The sequence below is a fragment of the Mesocricetus auratus genome, unplaced genomic scaffold (genome assembly GCF_017639785.1).
Source record: "Mesocricetus auratus isolate SY011 unplaced genomic scaffold, BCM_Maur_2.0 Super-Scaffold_100037, whole genome shotgun sequence".
In the NCBI taxonomy this organism is placed as follows: domain Eukaryota; kingdom Metazoa; phylum Chordata; class Mammalia; order Rodentia; family Cricetidae; genus Mesocricetus; species Mesocricetus auratus.
The window spans coordinates 3,450,205-3,470,417 of NW_024429215.1; the positions used below are offsets into that span (position 1 = coordinate 3,450,205).

The 20,213-nt window shown below is 40.4% G+C and overlaps 1 protein-coding gene across 3 annotated transcripts in view; it reads right to left on the bottom strand.

The window, feature by feature from the left end:
- Positions 1–20,213, bottom strand: part of LOC121135338 (zinc finger protein 709-like) — a 159,872-nt gene that overhangs the window by 121,690 nt on the left and 17,969 nt on the right. Inside the window, exons 4-5 of one of the 3 annotated variants that reach the window (XM_040733907.1) lie at positions 19,159–19,424; positions 17,124–19,074 (exon numbers count right to left, since the gene is read on the bottom strand). In XM_040733907.1, the coding sequence (XP_040589841.1) occupies positions 18,548–19,074; positions 19,159–19,424 (793 nt within the window). In that variant the 3' untranslated portion in view covers positions 17,124–18,547. Of the gene's footprint in view, positions 1–17,123; positions 19,425–20,213 lie in introns of those variants that run through there. The other 2 variants (XM_040733905.1, XM_040733906.1) reach the window with 2 other exon arrangements.

Below are 20,213 nucleotides of genomic sequence, written 5' to 3' on the forward strand. Positions count from 1 at the left end.
TGTAGGTGGCTCAACATATATTCTTCTTGGGGATGACCTGAGTTCAGATCCCAACACCCAAATTTGGTGGCTCATAATTACCAGTGACTCCAGATTCAGGGTATCAGATTACCTTTCTCTGGTATGTCACATGTACACACATGGAAAACCTGTCTCACAAACGAACTCTTTATACAAAATAAATATTATGATATATCTGTCTTCAAAAATATTGTTACTTAGAGAAATGAGAGCAAAACCAGTTTCTTTGGTTGCATAATAAAAATCATAAACTGTTTATTTTTTAATTTATTTCAAAAACTTAGGTATCATTTTATATAGCATCCTCAGCTCTCCTTCATCCTCATCTCCATCCCGTAATTCTCTCCCTTCCCATCCCCCATGCACACCTTAGAGTGGTAAGGAATTATTTCAGGAGTCAACAAAGTCTAGCATAACAGCAGAGAAAGGACCAAGCCACTCCATCTTGTATCAAAAATGCACAAGGCATCTCACCATAGGGAGTTGACTCCAAATAGCTAATTCATGCACCTGGGATGGGTCCTGGTTTCATTGTCAGGGTCACCCAAACAGATCAAGTCACATAACAGTCACCCACATTCAGTCTAGTTTGGGGTAATGAAGGTTCCCCAGTTGTCAGTCCATGATATCCTACTAGTGACAGTTGTAGGAGGTGTGGCTTTTAGTACTCTGCTTTTCCTTGTTAGAGGAAGTATGTCACTGTGTGGTCAAGCATTGAGGTTTCTTATACCCTGGATTCTGCCCAGTGTGTCAGTCAACTTCCTGTTGCTCTGAGTCAAGATATAAAGACTCTAACTTTCAGCCACACATCGGCCTGCATGCTGCCATGCCCCTGCCATGGTGATAATTAACTGAATCTCTGAATTAGTCAGGGAGACACTTCAATTCACTGTTTTCATTGTAAGAGTTGCCATTATTCATGGTGTCTATTCACAACAATACGAACCTAACATAGACAGAAGTTGATACCAGGGACTTTAGGATTGCTCTGATAGGCCGGCCCTATGACAAAATTTCTCTGATGTGTTCTCAGTAGTGTTGATCTGCATGATTGCCTCTCCCTTTACCTCTGTTCAATGGGATTTCTTTCTCAAGGCTATATGCGACTTCAAGGGCCAAGAAATGGTGCATGTGAGCCGGGCGTTGGTGGCGCACGCCTTTAATCCCAGCACTCGGGAGGCAGAAGCAGGCGGATCTCTGTGAGTTCGAGACCAGCCTGGACTACCAAGCGAGTTCCAGGACAGCCTCCAAAACCACAGAGAAACCCTGTCTCGAAAAAACAAAAAACAAAAAAACAAACAAAAAAAAAGAAATGGTGCATGTGAGCCTCCTATTCAATTTCCTTCTAAAGTGACTGGGTGAAAACATTACAATGTCCTTATCATGAAATAAGTGTGGGAAGCATCAGAATTATATGAATGTTGTCAAAGAAGTATTCACTGACAATATGAGTATCATACTTTCTGTTTTACACATGTATGGGTTATTTTAGACATGTATACCAATGGAACCAAATTGAAAACCCTGTCTGTAGAAGTTAAGAAGGGACCTTGGAGAACATTTTGTTCTTCAGAATGGTTAACGTACAATGTTGGCTGGCCTCCGGAGTATACACTTGACATTACTGTGATTTCTACCATTAAGAATATGGTTTTTCTGGAGAGACCAGGGCCTCACCCTGACCAAGGACCTTATATTTGTGTCTGGGAAGATCTGGCACAAGATCCTCCATCCTGGTTATAGACATGGACCTAGAAATGTAAGCCAGGCTCCTGAGTCCTGGCACTCCACAGCACAGAAAAAAAATCGAAAGCAGAAGACTCAATCCTCAGCCCCTCCTAAGACATGTCTGAAAATGAGGAGCCTCCAGAATGGCCTAGTAAGCCACCCCCTGATCCCCTCCCGATACCCCCTCAGAATCCTCAATAGGGTGCCGTTGGAGGACCAGCAGAAGGAATTTTAGCTATGGCATTTGTTCATTAGCAAAAATCTGTCAAAATATTTTCTTTCTGGTATTCCTCAAACCCCTTTCCTACATATTGGAGCTGCTTTCCCTTTTAATTATGGGAGCAATAATTTAGCAAATATTATCAACAGCTTCTATTGCATAGTCCTTTCACTATAGTCAAGTCATCTATAAAGGCATGAAAGACAATTTTATAGTTGGTTTTCTGTTCCTTGTTATGCGTTTCATATTTTCACAAACACCATTCAGATTTTCTTGTTATTCATTCAGTCGGGATTGGACATCAGAAATCATGAGCTATACATTTGAACTTGTGAACCTCATGCATCTGACTCCTGAGTACAAGGCCAACTGTACATGATATACTATGAATATGTAATGATTTCTGAAAATAATTTAGAAATGGTAATGTTAAATGGCTTGGTAGAAGATAAAATGAGAAGCATTAAATAACTGATGAGTGTAGTCAAAAGAGTATTTTCTTTTGTCTGGTAGAGATGTTGGTTATCAGAATCAAACCAGTACAAGGGGATGCACAGCCAGTGTTCTAAGTACTGAGTCTTATATTCATTCACATGAATATGTCATTAATACCAATTTTGTGTCATTGGCTGATCTAACTTCATCATTATATCAGCCTTGATGCTTCAGAATAAATATGTGATTGATGGCATCAGAAAATAACTAAGACTTGGTGCTTATGGAATTTTCCAAGCCCAAATCTCCACAAAATGAGGGAAAAGCTCAAAATAAATGATCAGGAGAGAAGCTAAAAATAGAAGTTTTTAAAAATGGTGGACTAACCAAAACCACAAGTGTGAATTTGTCTTTCATGTGGTAAATAGGCATCAATCGGAGCCCATATATTCACATGTGAGATTTACTCCTGTGTGAGTTCACACCTCCTGTGAGGAGAGAATAGGAACTTGCAGGCGTGGAGTCTGACTTGTCTGAATGGGCTCATATTCTGCTTCCCTGATGCCTGCAAATCATTAATCTTGGAGCTCTGAATGGGGTGACTATAGATGACATCCAGATTGTGAGAAGATACTGAGACTTGTAGTCACTCTGATGCTTACTTAGACCATAAGGTTTTCCCAAATAGCTGGGGAGATTGCCAGACATTTTAGCAGGTGAAATGAGACTATGAAACGAGAGGGCTTCCCCACAACCCAGCATATAATTCCAGTTCCTCCCTGGACTCCTCAACCTCTGCATTTCTTCCAATTCAAAGGAGTCCAGCCCTCCAGCTCCTCAAGAGGTGTTTCGCTAGTATTGTGGTTCCTGATTGATTTTCCTGCTTCCTTCTGCCAGACACTCAATCTTTCCTGCCCTAAAAGGCAACTGACATAGAAGTGCCTCTATCTCCAATTCCTTTCCAACAGTTCTTTCTGGAATGCATAGCTACAGCTATGAAGCAATTTATCAAAGTCCTCCATGTGAGGGACCAAAAATTAAACTTAATAAAAGTTTGTAATGTTCCCTTTCAAAAAAGGAACTTCTGATGCCTCCTCAACTGGGAATGCCATGGCTGGAGTCTGAAACCCTCTCTTAGAAAAGGGAGGTGACTGTCCACCACCTATGTCAACATACCTTTGTCTGCTAATTGCCTGTTGTCAAGGTCCCTAGGCCAAGGGGAAACCTGACAAACCCTGTGGCTCTGTAACCCCACAACCCTATCCCCGATCTTATCATACTCAAATGTATCTTGCTTAAAACATATTGTGGGCACTCCAACATTATCCTGACACTGCCTCCCTGATGATGGGCGGAGCATGCACAGTGGTGTGGCCGCATCATCACTGAGTCACTCATTGCCCATGTGTGATTTCCCCCTGTCAGCTCAGAGCCATCGTTCCTCTCTCTGGCACTCCATTCTGTTCCCCCCATTCTTGCTCCAGTCTTACCATCACCATCTCTCTTGTGTCTCCTCTTCCTCATTCTCCACTCTCTCTGTCTCCTCACCATCCACTCTCTCTCTGCATTCTCATTCTCCATTCTCTCTCCTATCTCTTGTCTACAGTTCTACTCTTATCCCCTTCATCTCTCTTGTATCTCTTCCTTCCCCTCTTGCTCTCCACTCTCTCCTCTCTCTCTGTCTTTCTCTCTTTCCTCTCTCTGTCCTCCTGCTCTGGTCTTACACCCTTTGTCTTTCTCGTGTCTTTTTCTCCCCCACTTGCTCTCCAGTCTCTCCTTTCTCTCACCTCATTCTCTACTTGTAACGTCCACTGTGCAGCCTGTATCCAATAATGTGGAGAGGGCATGGGGATTGATGACACAGAGACCAGTCAATGATGTGAAGAAAACTTTTTTTTTAATTTCATTTTCCAGTTAAAATTTAGATAAAAAACAAGGTTGCTTCACAAGTCAGTTCCAGGTCCCTCTCCCTTTCCCTCCCCTCCTCCCGTGCCCTCCCCACAACCCCCCCTTATCCCCTCATTCCCCCAGGGAGGGTGAGGCCCTCCTTGGGGGTGTCCATAGTCTGACATTTCATATAGGGCCGTGCCTAGACCCTTCCCCAAGAGTTCAGGGTGAGAGTGCACCTCACATTGTTCTATGGGAGTCCAAAGTCCGTGTGTATACTTGGGATGGGTACTGATCTGCTGTCCAAGGCTCAATAGATTACCTAGGCCTCCTCACTGACACCCAGATTCAGGGGGTCTTGATCAGTCCCATGCTGGATTCCCAGGCTGATGCCTGGGATTCATGAGTTAACCTTTGTCAGGTCAGCTGTTTCTGGGGGTTAACCCAGCCCAGTCTTAATCTCCTTGATCATCAGTCCTCCCTCTCTGTTACTGGCTTTCTTGAGTTCAGCTCAGTACTTAACCAAGGGTGTCTGCCTCTTCTTCACTCAGCCACTAAATGAAGTTTCTGTTTCCCAGACTCTCTGGCCATAGGATTGTAGGCTGGCACTCCCCAGATCCATGTCTAAAATCCATATATGAGAGAGTACATGCCATGTTTCTTTTTTGTGACTGGGTTACCTCACTCAGGATGGTTTCTTCTAGTGTCATCCATTTGCCTGTGAATCTCATGATTCCATTATTTTTTTCTGCTGAATAGTACTCCATTGTGTAGATGTACCACATTTTTTCTATCCACTCTTCGGTTGAGGGACATCTAGGTTGCTTCCAAGTTCTGGCTATTACAAATAAAGCTGCTATGAACATAGTGGAACAGACATCTTTGTTGTATGAATGGGCATCTTTTGGATATATGCCTAAGAGTGGAGTTGCTGGGTCTTGTGGTAGGTTTATTCCCATTTTTCTGAGGAATCTCCATACTGATTTCCAAAGTGGCTGAACCAGTTGGCACTCCCACCAGCAATGGAGGAGTGTCCCCCTTTCACCACATCCTCTCCAACATAAATTGTCATTGGTGTTTTTGATTTTAGCCATTCTGACAGGAGTGAGATGGTATCTCAGAGTTGTTTTGATTTGCATTTCCCGGATGGCTAAGGATGTTGAGCACTTTCTCAAGTGCCTCTCAGCCATTTTACACTCCTCTATTGAAAACTCTCTATTTAGTTCTGCAGCCCACTTTTTAATTGGGTCCTTTGCTGTTTTGGAGACTTGCTTCTTGAGTTCTTTGTAAATTTTGGAGATCAACCCTCTGTCAGATGTGGGATTAGTGAATATTTTTTCCCATTCTGTGGGCTGCCTTTTTGTCTTGCTGACTGTGTCCTTTGCCTTACAGAAGCTTCTCAGTTTCAGTAGGTCCCATTTATTAATTGTTGATCTCACTGTCTGTGAAACTGGTGTTATGTTCAGGAAGCTGTCTCCTGTACCAATTCGTTCAAGGGTACCACCCACTTTCTTTTCTAAGAGGTTCAGTGTGGCTGGATTATTTTGAGGTCTTTGATCCATTTGGACTTAAGTTTTGTGCATGGCGATAAACATGGATCAATCCGCATTCTTCTACATGCCAGTCTTCAGTTATGCCAGCACCATCTGTTGAAGATGCTTTCTTTATTCCATTGTATATTTTTAGCTTCTTTGTCAAAGGTCAGATGTTCGTACGTGTGTGGGTTAATACCCGGGTTTTCAATTCGATTCTATTGGTCTACCTGTCTATTTTTGGGCCAATACCAAGCTGTTTTCAGCACTATAGCTCTAGAATAGAGCTTGAGGTCAGGGATGGTGATGCCTCCGGATGTTGCCTTGTTGGCGATCCTGGGTCTTTTGTTTTTCCATACAAAATTGATTATTGTTCTTTCAAAGTCTGTGAAGAATTGTGCTGGGATTTTAATGGGGATTGCATTGAATCTGTAGATTGCTTTTGGCAGGATTGCCATTTTTACTACATTGATCCTACCTATCCAAGAGCATGGGAGATCTTTCCATTTTCTGAGGGCTTCTTTAATTTCTTTCTTTAAAGATTCAAAGTTCTTACGATACAGGTCTTTCACTTGTTTGGTTAGCGTTACCCCAAGGTATTTTATGTTGTTTGTGGCAATTGTAAAGGGTGATGTTTCTCTGATATCTTTTTCAGCCCATTTATCATCTGTATATAGTAGGGCTACTGATTTTCTTGAGTTGATCTTGTAGCCTGCCACTTTGCTGAAGGTGTTAATCAGCTGTAAGAGTTCCCTGGTAGAGTTCTTTGGGTCATTGATGTAAACTATCATATCGTCTGCAAACAGTGAAAGTTTGACCTCTTCCTTCCCAATTTGTATCCCCTTGATCCCCCTTTGTTGTCGTATGGCAATAGCTAGAACTTCAAGTACCATGTTGAAAAGGTATGGAGAGAGTGGACAGCCTTGTTTTGTTCCTGATTTTAGAGGAATTGCGTTGAGTTTCTGTCCATTTAGTTTGATGTTGGCTGTTGGTTTACTGTATATAGCTTTTATTATGTTTAAGTATGTCCCTGTTATCCCAGATCTCTCCAAGACCTTTATCATGAAGGGGTGTTGGATTTTGTCAAAGGCTTTTTCAGCATCTAGTGAGATGATCATGTGATTTTTGTTTTTCAGCTTGTTTATATGGTGGATTACGTTGATGGATTTTCGTATGTTGAACCATCCCTGCATCCCTGGGATGAAACCTACTTGATCATGGTGAATGATTGTTTTGATGTGTTCTTGGATCCGATTTGCCAGTATTTTATTGAGTATTTTTGCATCAATGTTCATGAGGGATATTGGTCTGAAGTTCTCTTTCTTAGTTGTATCTTTGTGTGGCTTGGGGATCAAGGTTATTGAAGCCTCATAGAAAGAGTTTGGCAAAGACCCTTCTGCTTCTATTGTGTGGAACACTTTGAGAAGAATTGGTATAAGCTGTTCTTTGAATTTCTGGTAGAATTCTGCACTGAGGCCATCTGGACCTGGACTTTTTTTGGTTGGGAGACTTTTGATGACTGCTTCTATTTCCATAGGGGTTATAGGTCTATTTAAATTGCTTATCTGTTCTTGATTTAGTTTTGGCAAGTGATAGCTATCCAGGAAGTCATCCATTTCCTTTAAATTTTCGAATTTTGTGGAGTACAGGTTTTCAAAGTATGACCTAATGATTCTCTGGATTTCCTCAGAGTCTGTTGTTATGTCCCCCTTTTCATTTCTGATTTTGTTAATTTGCGTGTTCACTCTCTGCTGTTTGGTAAGTTTGGACAAAGGTTTGTCTATCTTGTTGATTTTCTCAAAGAACCAACTCTTCGTTGCATTGATTCTTTGTATTGTTTTCCTGGTTTCTACTTTATTGATTTCAGCCCTCAATTTGATTATTTCTTGGCGTCTACTCCTCCTGGGGGAGTTTGCTTCTTTGTGTTCTAGAGCTTTCAGCTGTGATGTTAATTCTCTGGTATAACTGTTCTCCTGTTTCTTCATGTGAGCACTTAGTGCTATGAACTTCCCCCGTAGCACTGCTTTCAAAGTGTCCCATAGGTTTGGGTATGTTGTGTCTTCATTCTCATTGAATTCGAGGAAGTCTTTAATTTCTTTTTTATTTCCTCTTTGACCCAGGGATGGTGCAGTTGAGCATTATTCAATTTCCATGAGTTTGTAGGTTTTCTGCAATTTGTGTTGTTGTTGAATTCTAATTTTAAAGCATGGTGGTCTGATAAGATGCATGGAGTTATTCCAATTTTTTTGTAGCTGCTGAGGTTTGATATGTTGCCAAGTATGTGGTCGATTTTTGAGAAGGTTCCATGTGGTGGTGAGAAGAAGGTATATTCTTTTTTATGTGGATGAAATGTTCTATAGATATCTGTTAATCCCAGTTGGGTCATTACTTCTATTAGACCCTTTGCTTCTTTGTTGAGTTTCTGTCTGGTGTTCCTGTCTAGTGGTGAGAGTGGTGTGTTGAAATCTCCCACTATAACTGTGTGGGGCTTTAGATGAGATTTAAGTTCTAATAATGTTTCTTTAACGAATGTGGATGCCTTTGTATTTGGGGCATAGATGTTCAGGATAGACACTTCATCTTGGTGGGTTTCACCTGTGATGAGTATGTAATGACCTCCTTCATCTCTTTTGATTGATTTTATTTTAAAGTCCAGTTTGTTAGATATTAGGATTGGTACTCCTGCTTGTTTCTTGGGTCCATTTTATTGAAAATTTTTTCCCAACCTTTAACTCTCAGGCAATGTCTGTCTTTGAGGGTGAGGTGTTTTTCTTGTATGCAGCAGAAGGAGGGGTTCTGTCTTCAAATCCATTCTGCTAGTCTGTGTCTTTTCATGGGTGAGTTAAGGCCAATAATGTTGAGGGATATTAATGACCATTGATTGCTCATCCTTCTTCGATTTGCAATGGTTGTTGTTGGTGGAATTATGTGTGGAATTTCACCCCTTTGTTCTTTTGGCTGTTGGTAGAGAGGGATTCTCTAATGCGTATGTTTTTCTGGTTGTAGTTAGCTTCCTTGGGTTGGAGTTTTCCTTCCAAAATTTTCTGTAGGGCTGGATTAGTGGACACATATTGCTTGAATCTCGTTTTGTCATGGAATATCTTGTTTTCTCCATCTATAGTGATTGAGAGCTTTGCCAGGTATAGTAGTCTGGGCTGGCATCCATGGTCTCTTATTGTAGGTATAATATCTATCCAGGACCTTCTGGTTTCACAGTTTCCATGGAGAAATCAGGTGTAATTCTGATAGGTCTGCCTTTATATGTTACTTGACCTTTTTCCTTAGCTGCTCTTAATATTCTTTCTTTATTCTGTATGTTTGGGGTATGATTATTATGTGGTGAGGGGATTTTTTTTGTGGTCCACTCTATTTGGTGTTCTGTAGGCTTCTTGTACCTTCATTGGCATGTCTTTCTTAAGGTTGGGAAAGTTTTCTTCTATGATTTTGTTGAATATGCCTTCTGCCCCATTGAGGTGGATTTCTTCTCCTTCTTCTATACCTATTATTCTTAGCTTTGGTCTTTTCATGGTGTCCCATATTTCCTGGATGTTTTGTGTTAAGGAATTGTTGGATTTAAGGTTTTCTTTGGTTGATAAATCCATTTCTCCTAGTGTATCTTCAACACTTGAGATTCTCTCTTCCATTGCTTCTATTGTGTTGATAATGCTTGTATCGGTAGTGCTTGACTGTTTGTCCAGCTTTTCTATTTTCTGCCTTTCTTCTGATTGTGTTTTTTTAATGTATGTATTTCAGTTTTCAACCCTTGCAGGGTTTGCATTGCTTCTTGCAATTTTCTGTTTATCTTTTCGTCCATTTGTTGCCTTTTATGAATTTTTTGGTTTGTTCTTTCTTCTGTTTCTTGCGCTTTTTGGTTTGCTTTTCCATTTCTTGCATTTTGTGCTTTGTTTCTTCTTCCATTTCCTGCATTTTTTGGTTTGTTTCTTCTTCCATTTTTTTCATTTTTTGCTTTTTTTTCCTACCATTTCTTGCCTTTTTTGCTTTGTTTCTTCTTCCATTTCCTGCCTTTTTTGGTATGTTTCTTCTTACAATTCTTGCATTTTTTGCTTTGTTTTTCTTCCATTTCTTGCATTTTTTGCTTCGTTTCTTCTTCCATTTCCTGCCTTTTTTGGTTTGTTTTTCTTCCAATTCTTGCATTTTTTGCTTCGTTTTTTCTTCCATTTCTTGCATTTTTTGGTTTGTTTTTCTTCCAATCCCGGCAGGAGCCAAGCACCCCAGACTCCAGGTCTTCTCTCCCACCAATGAGATCAGGAAACCAGAGCAGGCTGGGAGTCCAGGGAAGCATCTGTTCCTCCAGCAGCATCAGGTAAACAGGCCGGCTTCCTGTCCTGTGTTCCAGTGCCTGCAGATCGCCTGGGAACTGCACAGAGCTCCCAATCCCGGCGGGAGCCAAGCACCCCAGACTCCAGGTCTTCTCTCCCGACAACGAGACCAGGAAACCAGAGGAGGCAGGGAGACCAGGGGAGTAGCTGTTCCGGATCAGGTACAACAGGACCCAGCATAGGCTCCAGGGGACCAGGCAGGAGGCTAGCTCCCCAGATTCCTGTTCTTCTTCTCCACCCACGGGACCAGCATTTGGGCAAGGAATAGTAGAACCACCAGATTATTGGACTTGCTAGCACCCACCAAAAGGGAACTCTGGCCCCCAGACCAGTAAGGGGCTCTTTCTGCACCCACTAGAAGAAGAGATGGGAAAGAGACAATACAAAAACACACTCAGTAATAGAAAAACAAATATGACACCGCCAGATTCTAGAGACTCCACACCAGCAAGACCCCAACATTCCAATGCGAACGAAGCAGAAGAGATCGACCTTAAAAGCACTTTCATGAAAATGATAGAGGCCCTAAAAGAAGATATAGGAAAATCCCTCAAAGATGTAAAGAAAACTTCCCAAGAAAGGCTTCCCTCCAGAAAAGCTTCTGCTCCCTCTATTACCCCTGGTTGGTTCTGCTCTGACACCAGAGACTGACTTTGGTGTGTCAGAAGAGGCAGTTAGTTTTGGAAAAGGTCCAGGTCAGGGCAGTTCCCGTGGACCAGACCTTTTCTGCAACTTATTGCCCTGGGCATTGTATTGTTTTTAGTAAACATGTTTTTAGTAAACATTGTCTTACAGCTGCCTGGTCCCAGGCTGATAGGTAAGTGGGTCTCTGGCCAAGGTCTGTTGTCTCCACATCTACTATCTCTCTCTCTGTCCTCTGTCTCTCTCTCTCTCTGTCTCTCTCTCCACTCTTTCTCTTCCTGCTCTCATCTTACTCCATTTGATTTTCTCATGTCTATTTCTCCCCCTCTTGCTCTCCCACTGCTGTAATAAACTGTGATTAATGAGCTCCATGGTGCCAGCCAGAAATCCATCTCACTTTCTTTTTCTAATTTTTAAACTTTTACAAAATAACAACATATATGGCTGTTGCCTTACCCTGTACTTTGTAACACCTTAATTGACCATGGAGATGTTGTAATGTGTGACATTCAGCCTTATGTTCTTTCCCCAAAAACACTCCTCTCAGTTATGGTTCAAGGCTTCTACCACTTCCAAGCTAGCTTGAATTTTAAAAAAACCTTTGTGTTTGCACCAGATGTGTCAAGTCCTTGGAGAGGTCTGTCTGGGGCTCTGTGAACCTTGCGCATCACTTGATCTAGGAGCAAGCCAATGAAGCCAATGATGGGATCCAGGCCTCATCCCTCTCACTGTTAGCAACAGGACCCCCAGCTGACTGCTTCTCGAGTGAGACAGTGTATCCACCCTCTTCCACCCCAGCAGCTGCTGTCAGTTTGGGAATAAAGCTCATACCTGTTTTGCAGGCTCTTTGGTGCTTGCCTTGGTGTTATATACACCTCAGCCAGAGCAATAAATAGCTTTCTTTACTATTATTATTGATATTATTATTATTACAGCTAATTAGCCTGTGATTAACTGAGTAGTAATGACTGGATGTAAGCATTGGAAGCTCAGCTGTAAAGCAGATTTATTGTCAGGAGAAATCTCACATATTGGCAGCACTGATCATACCTGTCTGGACATGGTCACATGTACATGGGAGAAGCCAGGGATAAAGGGAGGAGGGTGAAAGAGGGCACCTCCCTCTATTGGATTCTGCTTGAGGATCAGAGACCAACACAATGCTCTCCTCAGTCCTCAGCTTCTCTTGTGATTTTTATCTCTAATAAAGTATCTTATGACCCTGGCATGGCTCATTTTCCATCTTCAGATTCACGAAGTTCACGTGACTTTGGTGAAATGTGGGAAGCTGTCCTCAGGGAGCTGCAGTTAGAGCCAGTCAATCAACCTGAGGATTGTTCCTGAGAGGCAGAGTGTAAAGTAAATATAGTCTAGCAAAAGATGGCCAAGGAAAGACACAGACACAGAATAAAATTAGGAGGGCAGATACAGTTAATATGAATGCCTCAATTTTGTCACCACTCTCACCCAACTTAACTAAAAGGGAAGATGGGATCATATATATAGATTAAACAGACTTTTCTTCCTCAATTCAGTAACCACACCTCAGATTCAACTTCTCATTACCTGGCCTTGAGGGTCAGGAGTAACCACACCTTAGCCAGGTCTGTTGTTATTTAAAATAAAATAGCCAATACCAGAATCATACATCCTACTGAGCCAAGCCTTTGGCCTTTAGGTCTTGTGAATTTCTGAGGGCAGTTTTGGACTCTCTGCCGTTGAGGCAAGATGGAGTGCATCCATTTTTATAGGCACCAAGAGGACAACATGTTTCTCTCATTTTTCTGCCTTTTGATATGGTAATTGTGAGTAAAGGGAGGATGTGGGGACTCAACTCTTGGCCCAACAGACATCTAAACTGCTTATCTGAATTTATTTTTTTTTCATTCTTGTGATGACACCATGGCTGGTCTGGATCTTCTATTTTACAGTCACAGCTTTTGGTGTTGCTGGGATTGATGGGTGATGGTGACAGGTACCCCACTACCCAATTGTAAATTGAATTTGTAGAGAAGGATGATACTCACTATAAACTTGTTAGGGTTAGGGACTTTTTTTGCAACATTTATCTGTTTTCCCTATATATTAGTGTAAATGTATCCTAGTGATTTTCTAGCTATTCAAAGTTGCCCTTTCAAGTTTTTTGTTTGAGTTTGGCCAAAAATATTGCCCAAATTGAAATATTTTAAAAACCTTTTAGGTTATGACTTGCTAAGCTCGTGACTAAGTGTAGATAGCAAAGATGATAAGGTTTTAACTTGCTCTGTTTGGTGTGTAGATTTTGTGTACATGTCAGCTCCTTGCTTCATTAAACAAGATTTCATGTCATGCACACTCATCATGAGCTCTTGTTGTACCACAAGAGAACCCTGCAGTCTTGATTATCCTGCATCTACCTCTAAGTGCTGTGTGACAAGTGTGCCACTGTGCTTGTCATTTTGTTGTTTTTTTGAGACAGAGTCTTACTATGTTGACCAGACTGACCTCAAACGCTGGCACCTCTAAGCAGAGAGTTACAGACCATTCAATCTTGACATATGTTACACCCTCAAACAGGTACTTGTGATTTTTCCTTTTACTTAAAGGGTACTCTCTAAGTTTAAATCCCTGTCATGCAGTGCCAAGCACAGAGAACAAGAGAGATGTTGAAAAGAACTCAGAGGGTGATGGATCCCATTGGGTCATTTACTTTGTGTGTGAATTTAAACAAAAGAGGACATTAAGTAAAATAAAGTGAGCTGGGTGGTGTGGTGGTGGTGGTGGTGGTGTACCAAGTTCCAGGACAGGCTCCAAAGCTACAGAGAAACTCTGTCTCCAAAAAATGAAGGAAGGAACAAATGATGAGAGAAAGAAAGAGAAATAATGAAACAACCCATTTCAGAAGCCTGGTATTACCTGTGCGCTATAATTTAAAAAGAAGCAATACTATGATAATAGAATATTAGCCAGAATATTCTCCACTTTTACTATGCTTGAAGATTGTAGTTTTTATTTGATGACACATGTTCACTCTAGTACTGTTGCCTGTACAGCTTTGATCACGAAGGCATGTTGAATTTTTTTGTTTGTTTGGTTTTTTTTTTTTTTTTGGTATGGTTGTCTGTTTTCAAGACAGTTTGTACTTTTTTGTTTTTGTTGTTTTGTTTGATTTTTGAATCAGGGTTTCTTTGAGACTTTGGAGACTCTCCTGGAAGTAGGTCTGGTAGTCCAGGCTGGCCTCAAACTCAGAGTTCTGCCTACCTCTGCCTTCCAAATGCTGGGATTAAAGACATCAGAAATTTATTTATTTATTTATTTTTGCTGTTTGTCTAGAAGTTTTCTCTGTGTAACAATTCTAGCTGTCCTAGAGCTCATTTTGTAGACCAGGCTGGCCTCAAACTATCCAAGGTCAGCCTACCTCTGCTTTTAAAGTGCTGGGAATAAAGGTGTGCCCTACTATTTCTGTGCTAGCATGTTGGATTCCATCAAAGACTTTTCTATATTCCATATTTCATCTTGGATTGTCATTATTTGTGTGTAAGTGGGTACAAGTGTGATTTGCTTGTATTTCTCTTAATTTTGGGGGCACAGGGTTTCTCTATGTAACAGACCTAGCTGTCCTGGAAATTGCTTTGTAGTCCAGGCTGGTGTTGGACTCAGAAATCCACCTGCCTCTGTCTCCTACGTGAGTGCTGGGACTAAAGGACAGTACCATCACTACCTGGTGGCTTTTGTAATTCTTGAATGGTGTACTTTCTAGTGTTTGATCTGCTTATTTTTATGATGTTTGAATTATGTACTGATGTCAGTTACATTTGCTCTTAGATCTTTTTTAAAGGTAGACAATACAACTATAAATTTCCTCATATGACTGATTTCACTGTGTGCCAGGAGTGCTTACAAAGTGCTTTCTATTCATTTTACTGAGGGAATCTCTCTCTCATTCTGTCTCTCATTATAGATTTCTGTTTTGTCCCATTCCTTATACACTTTATGATGAGTGATGCTGAGTTTGTTGTCAGCTGTCCCTCTTTTCTCTATCTTGGCACTGAATTTTTCTTGTTTGTTGGATTGTTTTTGACTTTATTATTTCTTTTGTGTGTGAGGCGGTATTTCACCTGCTTGCTGACCTGCTTGCTTGGATGCATGCTCACAGCTCCACTGTGGAAGGTTTCACATTTACAGTTCAATTTTCTGCAGGAAGATAGATATGTCTGATTTCTTTCAATGACGTACTTAGGTCATGCACTAGTTGAGAAAGAGATTAACTGAGGCTTTCTTCTTAAGCACCCTTACCTTGGGAGTGGGGGAGGGTTGTCTGACCTGCTCTAAAACTGAGGTGGTTTTTGGGAGGGGACTCCACACAACTTTTTCATTTTGTCCCTAGCTGTAAAGTGAAAAAGAATATCTGGAGAGACTGGTGGAAGTTCACCTGATCATCTTTGAGTCTCTTATCCAGAGAACATGACTCTTAACCAACTGGAGGGGTGGATGGCTGCATGAACATACAGCAATTTGCACTTACACAAGCATGCAGTATAAAAAGAATCCAACTCTAGTGGGGATTATTGTGGTGGGGAACTGAGAATGACTCCAGAAAGAAAAAAGACTTTCTGGCTGCTTAGACAACTGCTGGAGACAAAGTAAATTTCTCCTTGCTATTTGTAACACCTCACCAATAGGACTGTTAATAACACCAAGGAAAAATGCATTGTTCCTTCAAATTAGACACTGGAGCAATAGAAACTTTAGTTTATTATGGGTTCCCTTTCCTGAATAAACTGATGTGGTGTGTGTGTGTGTAGTTGTCTTTCAATGGAAAGTTGGTCAGTTACTCAACAATGGTTATTCATTTGTGTGATGACTGGGCAACTGTACATTCACTGCTCTGGTCCTTTCTCTCAGTCTCTCCTCCTCCTCTTCCTCCTGCTTCTTGTTTTCAGTTTTTCTGTGTGTAGCTAGCCCTGGCAATTTATCTGCAAATCAGGATGGACTCCAACTCAGTGACACCTTGCCTCCAGATTGGTGAGTTTAAAGGCATGTGCCTATGTTCCCTGCTCCAAATTGCATTTTTCTTAATCTCCATCCTTCGTCCCTCCTTCCCTCACTCCCTCTCTTACTTTGCTCTCATAATCTCTTTTTCTTTTGGTTTTCCAAGACAATGTTTCTATATATAGCATTAGCTGTCCAAGAACTCAGTCTATAATTGAGACTGACCTCAAACTCACAGAGATATCCTCGACAAATTCTTATGAGTGCTGGCATTAAAATGGTATATCACCATCACTCAATAATTTTACCTCTCAAATCTATGTTTGTTTGTATGTTTGTATGTATGTATGTAGGTATACTTACTTATCTATTATATCTGCCCACTCTCAAGAATCCAAATCCCCTAGCCCCATACACATTGAAAAATAATTAAAGTTAAAATAATTAACCTATTATTAATGAAGAAAAACTGCAAAAGGAAATGAATAAAAGCTAAGTGAACCTGGCCTGGGCATGGAAGGAAGCTTCAGGTATGGGTTTGGACAGCTGAGCTAGTCTCTCAGTGTGTGCTTACACAGAAGAAAGCAAGTTCTGGAGGATGTTGGGACTTGGGGCAGCATCAGAAGAATCCTGGATACTAATTGCAAAGAGAGCCTGTCTTCCTGTCCTTTTTTCTTCCATTCTTTCTTTCTATCTCTCTCCCCTTTCCTTTTTGTAATAAATGAAATAAAAGGGACCTTAATGGCATGCAGCTCCATTGCAGGAACCACAAGCACACAGGATTGTACTGCCTCTTGTTCCCACCTCATGCTGCAGGATCATACAGGTGCCCACTCTCTCACCAATGCACACCCACAGATGGCCCGAGGAAAAATACTAAAGAACCATGCCCAGAGAGGTGGAATTTCTAGGTTTTCCAGAAAACACATGGTGCGACCTTGTGCCAGCTTCTGGTGAATGGGTGAACTTGTATATATAGCACACATGCATCATACTATTACATGAGATATTTATTATTTTTATTACTTTGGTTTTAGAGACAGGGGTTTCTCTGTAGATTTGGTCCCAGTCCTTGAACTTGCTCTGTAGACTAGAATGGCTTCAAACTTACAGAGATTCACCTTCCCAATGCTGCTGGGATTGAAGAACTGTGACACAAACACCAGACATCTTCATTTTTCTTTTCCTTGGTTGGTAAATCCACATTTCTTTTCTCCTTTCTGTCTTACTTAATTCCATCTTGGAGTGGTCACTAGCCAAAGGGCACATGTGTACACACACTCACACACACACACACAGACACAGACACACACACACACACGCAAGCTCAGAGGCACATGAACAAAATTTGAAATTAAATTCCTTTACTAATAATTAACAGAAAAAGGAATTGAAAGCAGGTAGATAAAAACCTTCCCCTAGTCACAGACTCTGGATCATACATATTGAGTTTGCAGTGCACATTGTCATCTCTAAAAGGCAAGAACAGTTTCTTTGTCCCATGGCTAAAGTTACCACACTGAAAGCAAATCACAAAATGAGTTTCCACAGTTTCATCTCTCAAGTAAATCTGTGCTGCCTGGAGAAGATGTCTCATTTTCATGAAAATCCCCTGTTTACAAAAACTTTTAAATACTATATTATGAATGTCTTTGAAAGCTTTCAAGACCACCTATCTACAATATATATCTATATTATCTCATAAATTTACCTAATATGTCTATAAATTTGATTGACATAAATGACTAAATAGTAACATATGTTTTCAGATTATCATAAGTATTTGATAATAGTAGCTTTCAAAAACTAAACTTTGCCTTACACTGTTACTAGGTACTATACCTTAAAGAAGAGCAGAAACATATACACAATGTTGTAACAAAAATAAACATAAATTGCTATCAATATGCCAAATTCTTCAGAGTAGAAACATATATACAAAGTATTGTAAAAACAAAAATCATTTAAACAAGGCAAAATCAGACATACAGCATAACAAAATGACTTTAACTTCATGTCAATATGACAAAACCCATGCCAAGACAGATATGTGAGTTTAATAATTGTTTTTGCTACAAGTCCCAAGATCACACAGTAGTTATAGAGCCATCATTTCTTGAGACAATCCAGCAGAGTCAAGGGCTTTGTATGAATGATTTAAATGAATACAAAGATTGTATTCGGTTTTAGAGTCTTTTTTTTTTTTTTTTTTGGTTTTTTGAGGCAGGGTTTCTCTGTGGCTTTGGAGGCTGTCCTGGAACTAGCTCTTGTAGACCAGGCTGGCCTCAAACTCACAGAGATCTGCCTGCCTCTGTCTCCCAAATGCTGGGATTAAAGGCATGTGCCACCAATGCCCGGCTTGGTTTTACAGTCTTAAGAATGAAAGTTGCCATTTCTTGCTGCAAATACTTCTAGTACTTATTCCTTTCTGTAACAAACTTGGGATTTACATCACACAGTTCAATACTCTCTGATCATTTACTAGGCACAACTTCTCCCATGCATTTGGGGTTTACTAATTACATTCCTTAGCTATGTGTGAAACCTGTTCTCCATTACTAGGTCCTAGTTAGCTGAATACATCCCTTAGATGCCGGTCTCCTACTGTCAGGACCTTTTCCCAATGTTATGCAACTGGAGAGTCAGTGTTTATGACCCCAGCAAAAGTGTTCCATCTAAGGACATAGAATTATTGCAAAGGCATTAACAGTTTGATTTCACACAAAAACTTTTACTCATGTATAAAGTAAAAACTGGCATTCTGAAAAGACTTATACAGTTTCTCTGCAGAATGATTTTTGAACATGATTACGAAGACTCCTGATACGTGCAAAGGCTTTACCACACTGTTTACATTCATAGGGTTTCACTCCAGTATGTGTTCTTTCATGCTTCTTCAGACCACCGCGACATGCAAATGCCTTACCACACTGTTTACATTCATAGGGTTTCACTCCAGTATGTGTCCTTTCATGCTTCTGCAGATCACCACGCCATGCAAATGCCTTACCACACTGTTTACATTCATAGGGTTTCACTCCAGTATGTGTTCTTTCATGCACTTGTAGACTACTGCGGTATGTAAAAGTTTTACCACATTGTTTACATTCAGAGGGTTTCACTCCAGTATGTGTCCTTTCATGCAATTGTAGACTACTGGGGAATGTAAAAGTTTTACCACATTGTTTACATTCAGAGGGTTTCTCTCCAGTATGTGTCCTTTCATGCCTTTGCATATTACTGTGGCACGCAAAGGCTTTACCACAGTAATTACATTCATAGGGTTTCACTCCAGTATGTGTCCTTATATGCGCTTTTAGATGACTGCTGCCTGCAAAGGCTTTACCACAATGAACACATTCAAAGGGTTTCTCTCCAGTATGTGTCCTTTTATGCTTATTTAGATTACCTTGTTGTGCAAAGGATTTACCACACACATCACATGCATAGGGCTTCACTCCAGTATGTATCCTTTCGTGAACTTTTAAATAATTGTGGTCTGCAAAGGTTTTGCCACACTGATTACATTTACAGGCTTTCTCTCCAGCATGAATTCTTGTATGCCTTTGAAGATGCATGTTATCTGCAAAGGCTTTAATACTTTCAGTATATCCAGAATGTTTCTCTACATTTTGACTTCTTTCAGGCCTGCAAGGATGATTGGAATATATTAGCGTTACCACATTCAATATATTGCTGAATCTACATATCTTTGTGACTAAATTTTATAGTTTGGCCCAATTGTAAAAAGGAATCCGATCTCATGGTATTACCATTGTGTTTACACTCATTTTATTCCCCTTCATTAAGGGCTGTTTGGCATCTTTGCAGATACCTGTGGTGGTACAATTCTTTACTACATGCTCACACTAACACAATCATTTTTCTATGAGATTCTTCACATATTTAAAGAGAACTCGAAAAACAGAGAGCTTTACAACTGTTATTGCATTCATACGTTTTCCTGTATTGTAAGTCACACTATATTTGCTAAGTGAACTTGGACATACAGAATTGTTTACACTGTCCTAGTACTCACAGGGCTTTCTGCAGTAGGAGTTTATGTGTTAACGATGAAGTAGGAAAACTAATTACTTCTACACTTGAATCAAGTTAAATAAGTACACTCAACGTAGGGACTGAGACATATCTTATTGTTGTGAGAGGGAGAGTTTACATTTTTCCATAACCCTGTATTCATACAAGCTTGTATCCAGAGTAACATATGATATGCTTAGTAAAGGAAGAATAATAAATAAGTGGTTTCCATATTGAATTTACAATTTGTATTTCTTTTCCTCATAGAATTGTTTTATAGAGATTAAGGTTTCCCCACAACTGCCACTTGACTTTTAATTCTAACTGCCCCCTCATTAATGTGGTACAGTCACAAAAAGTACATGAGTAAGACTAGCTTTACTATGACTATTTGCTTAT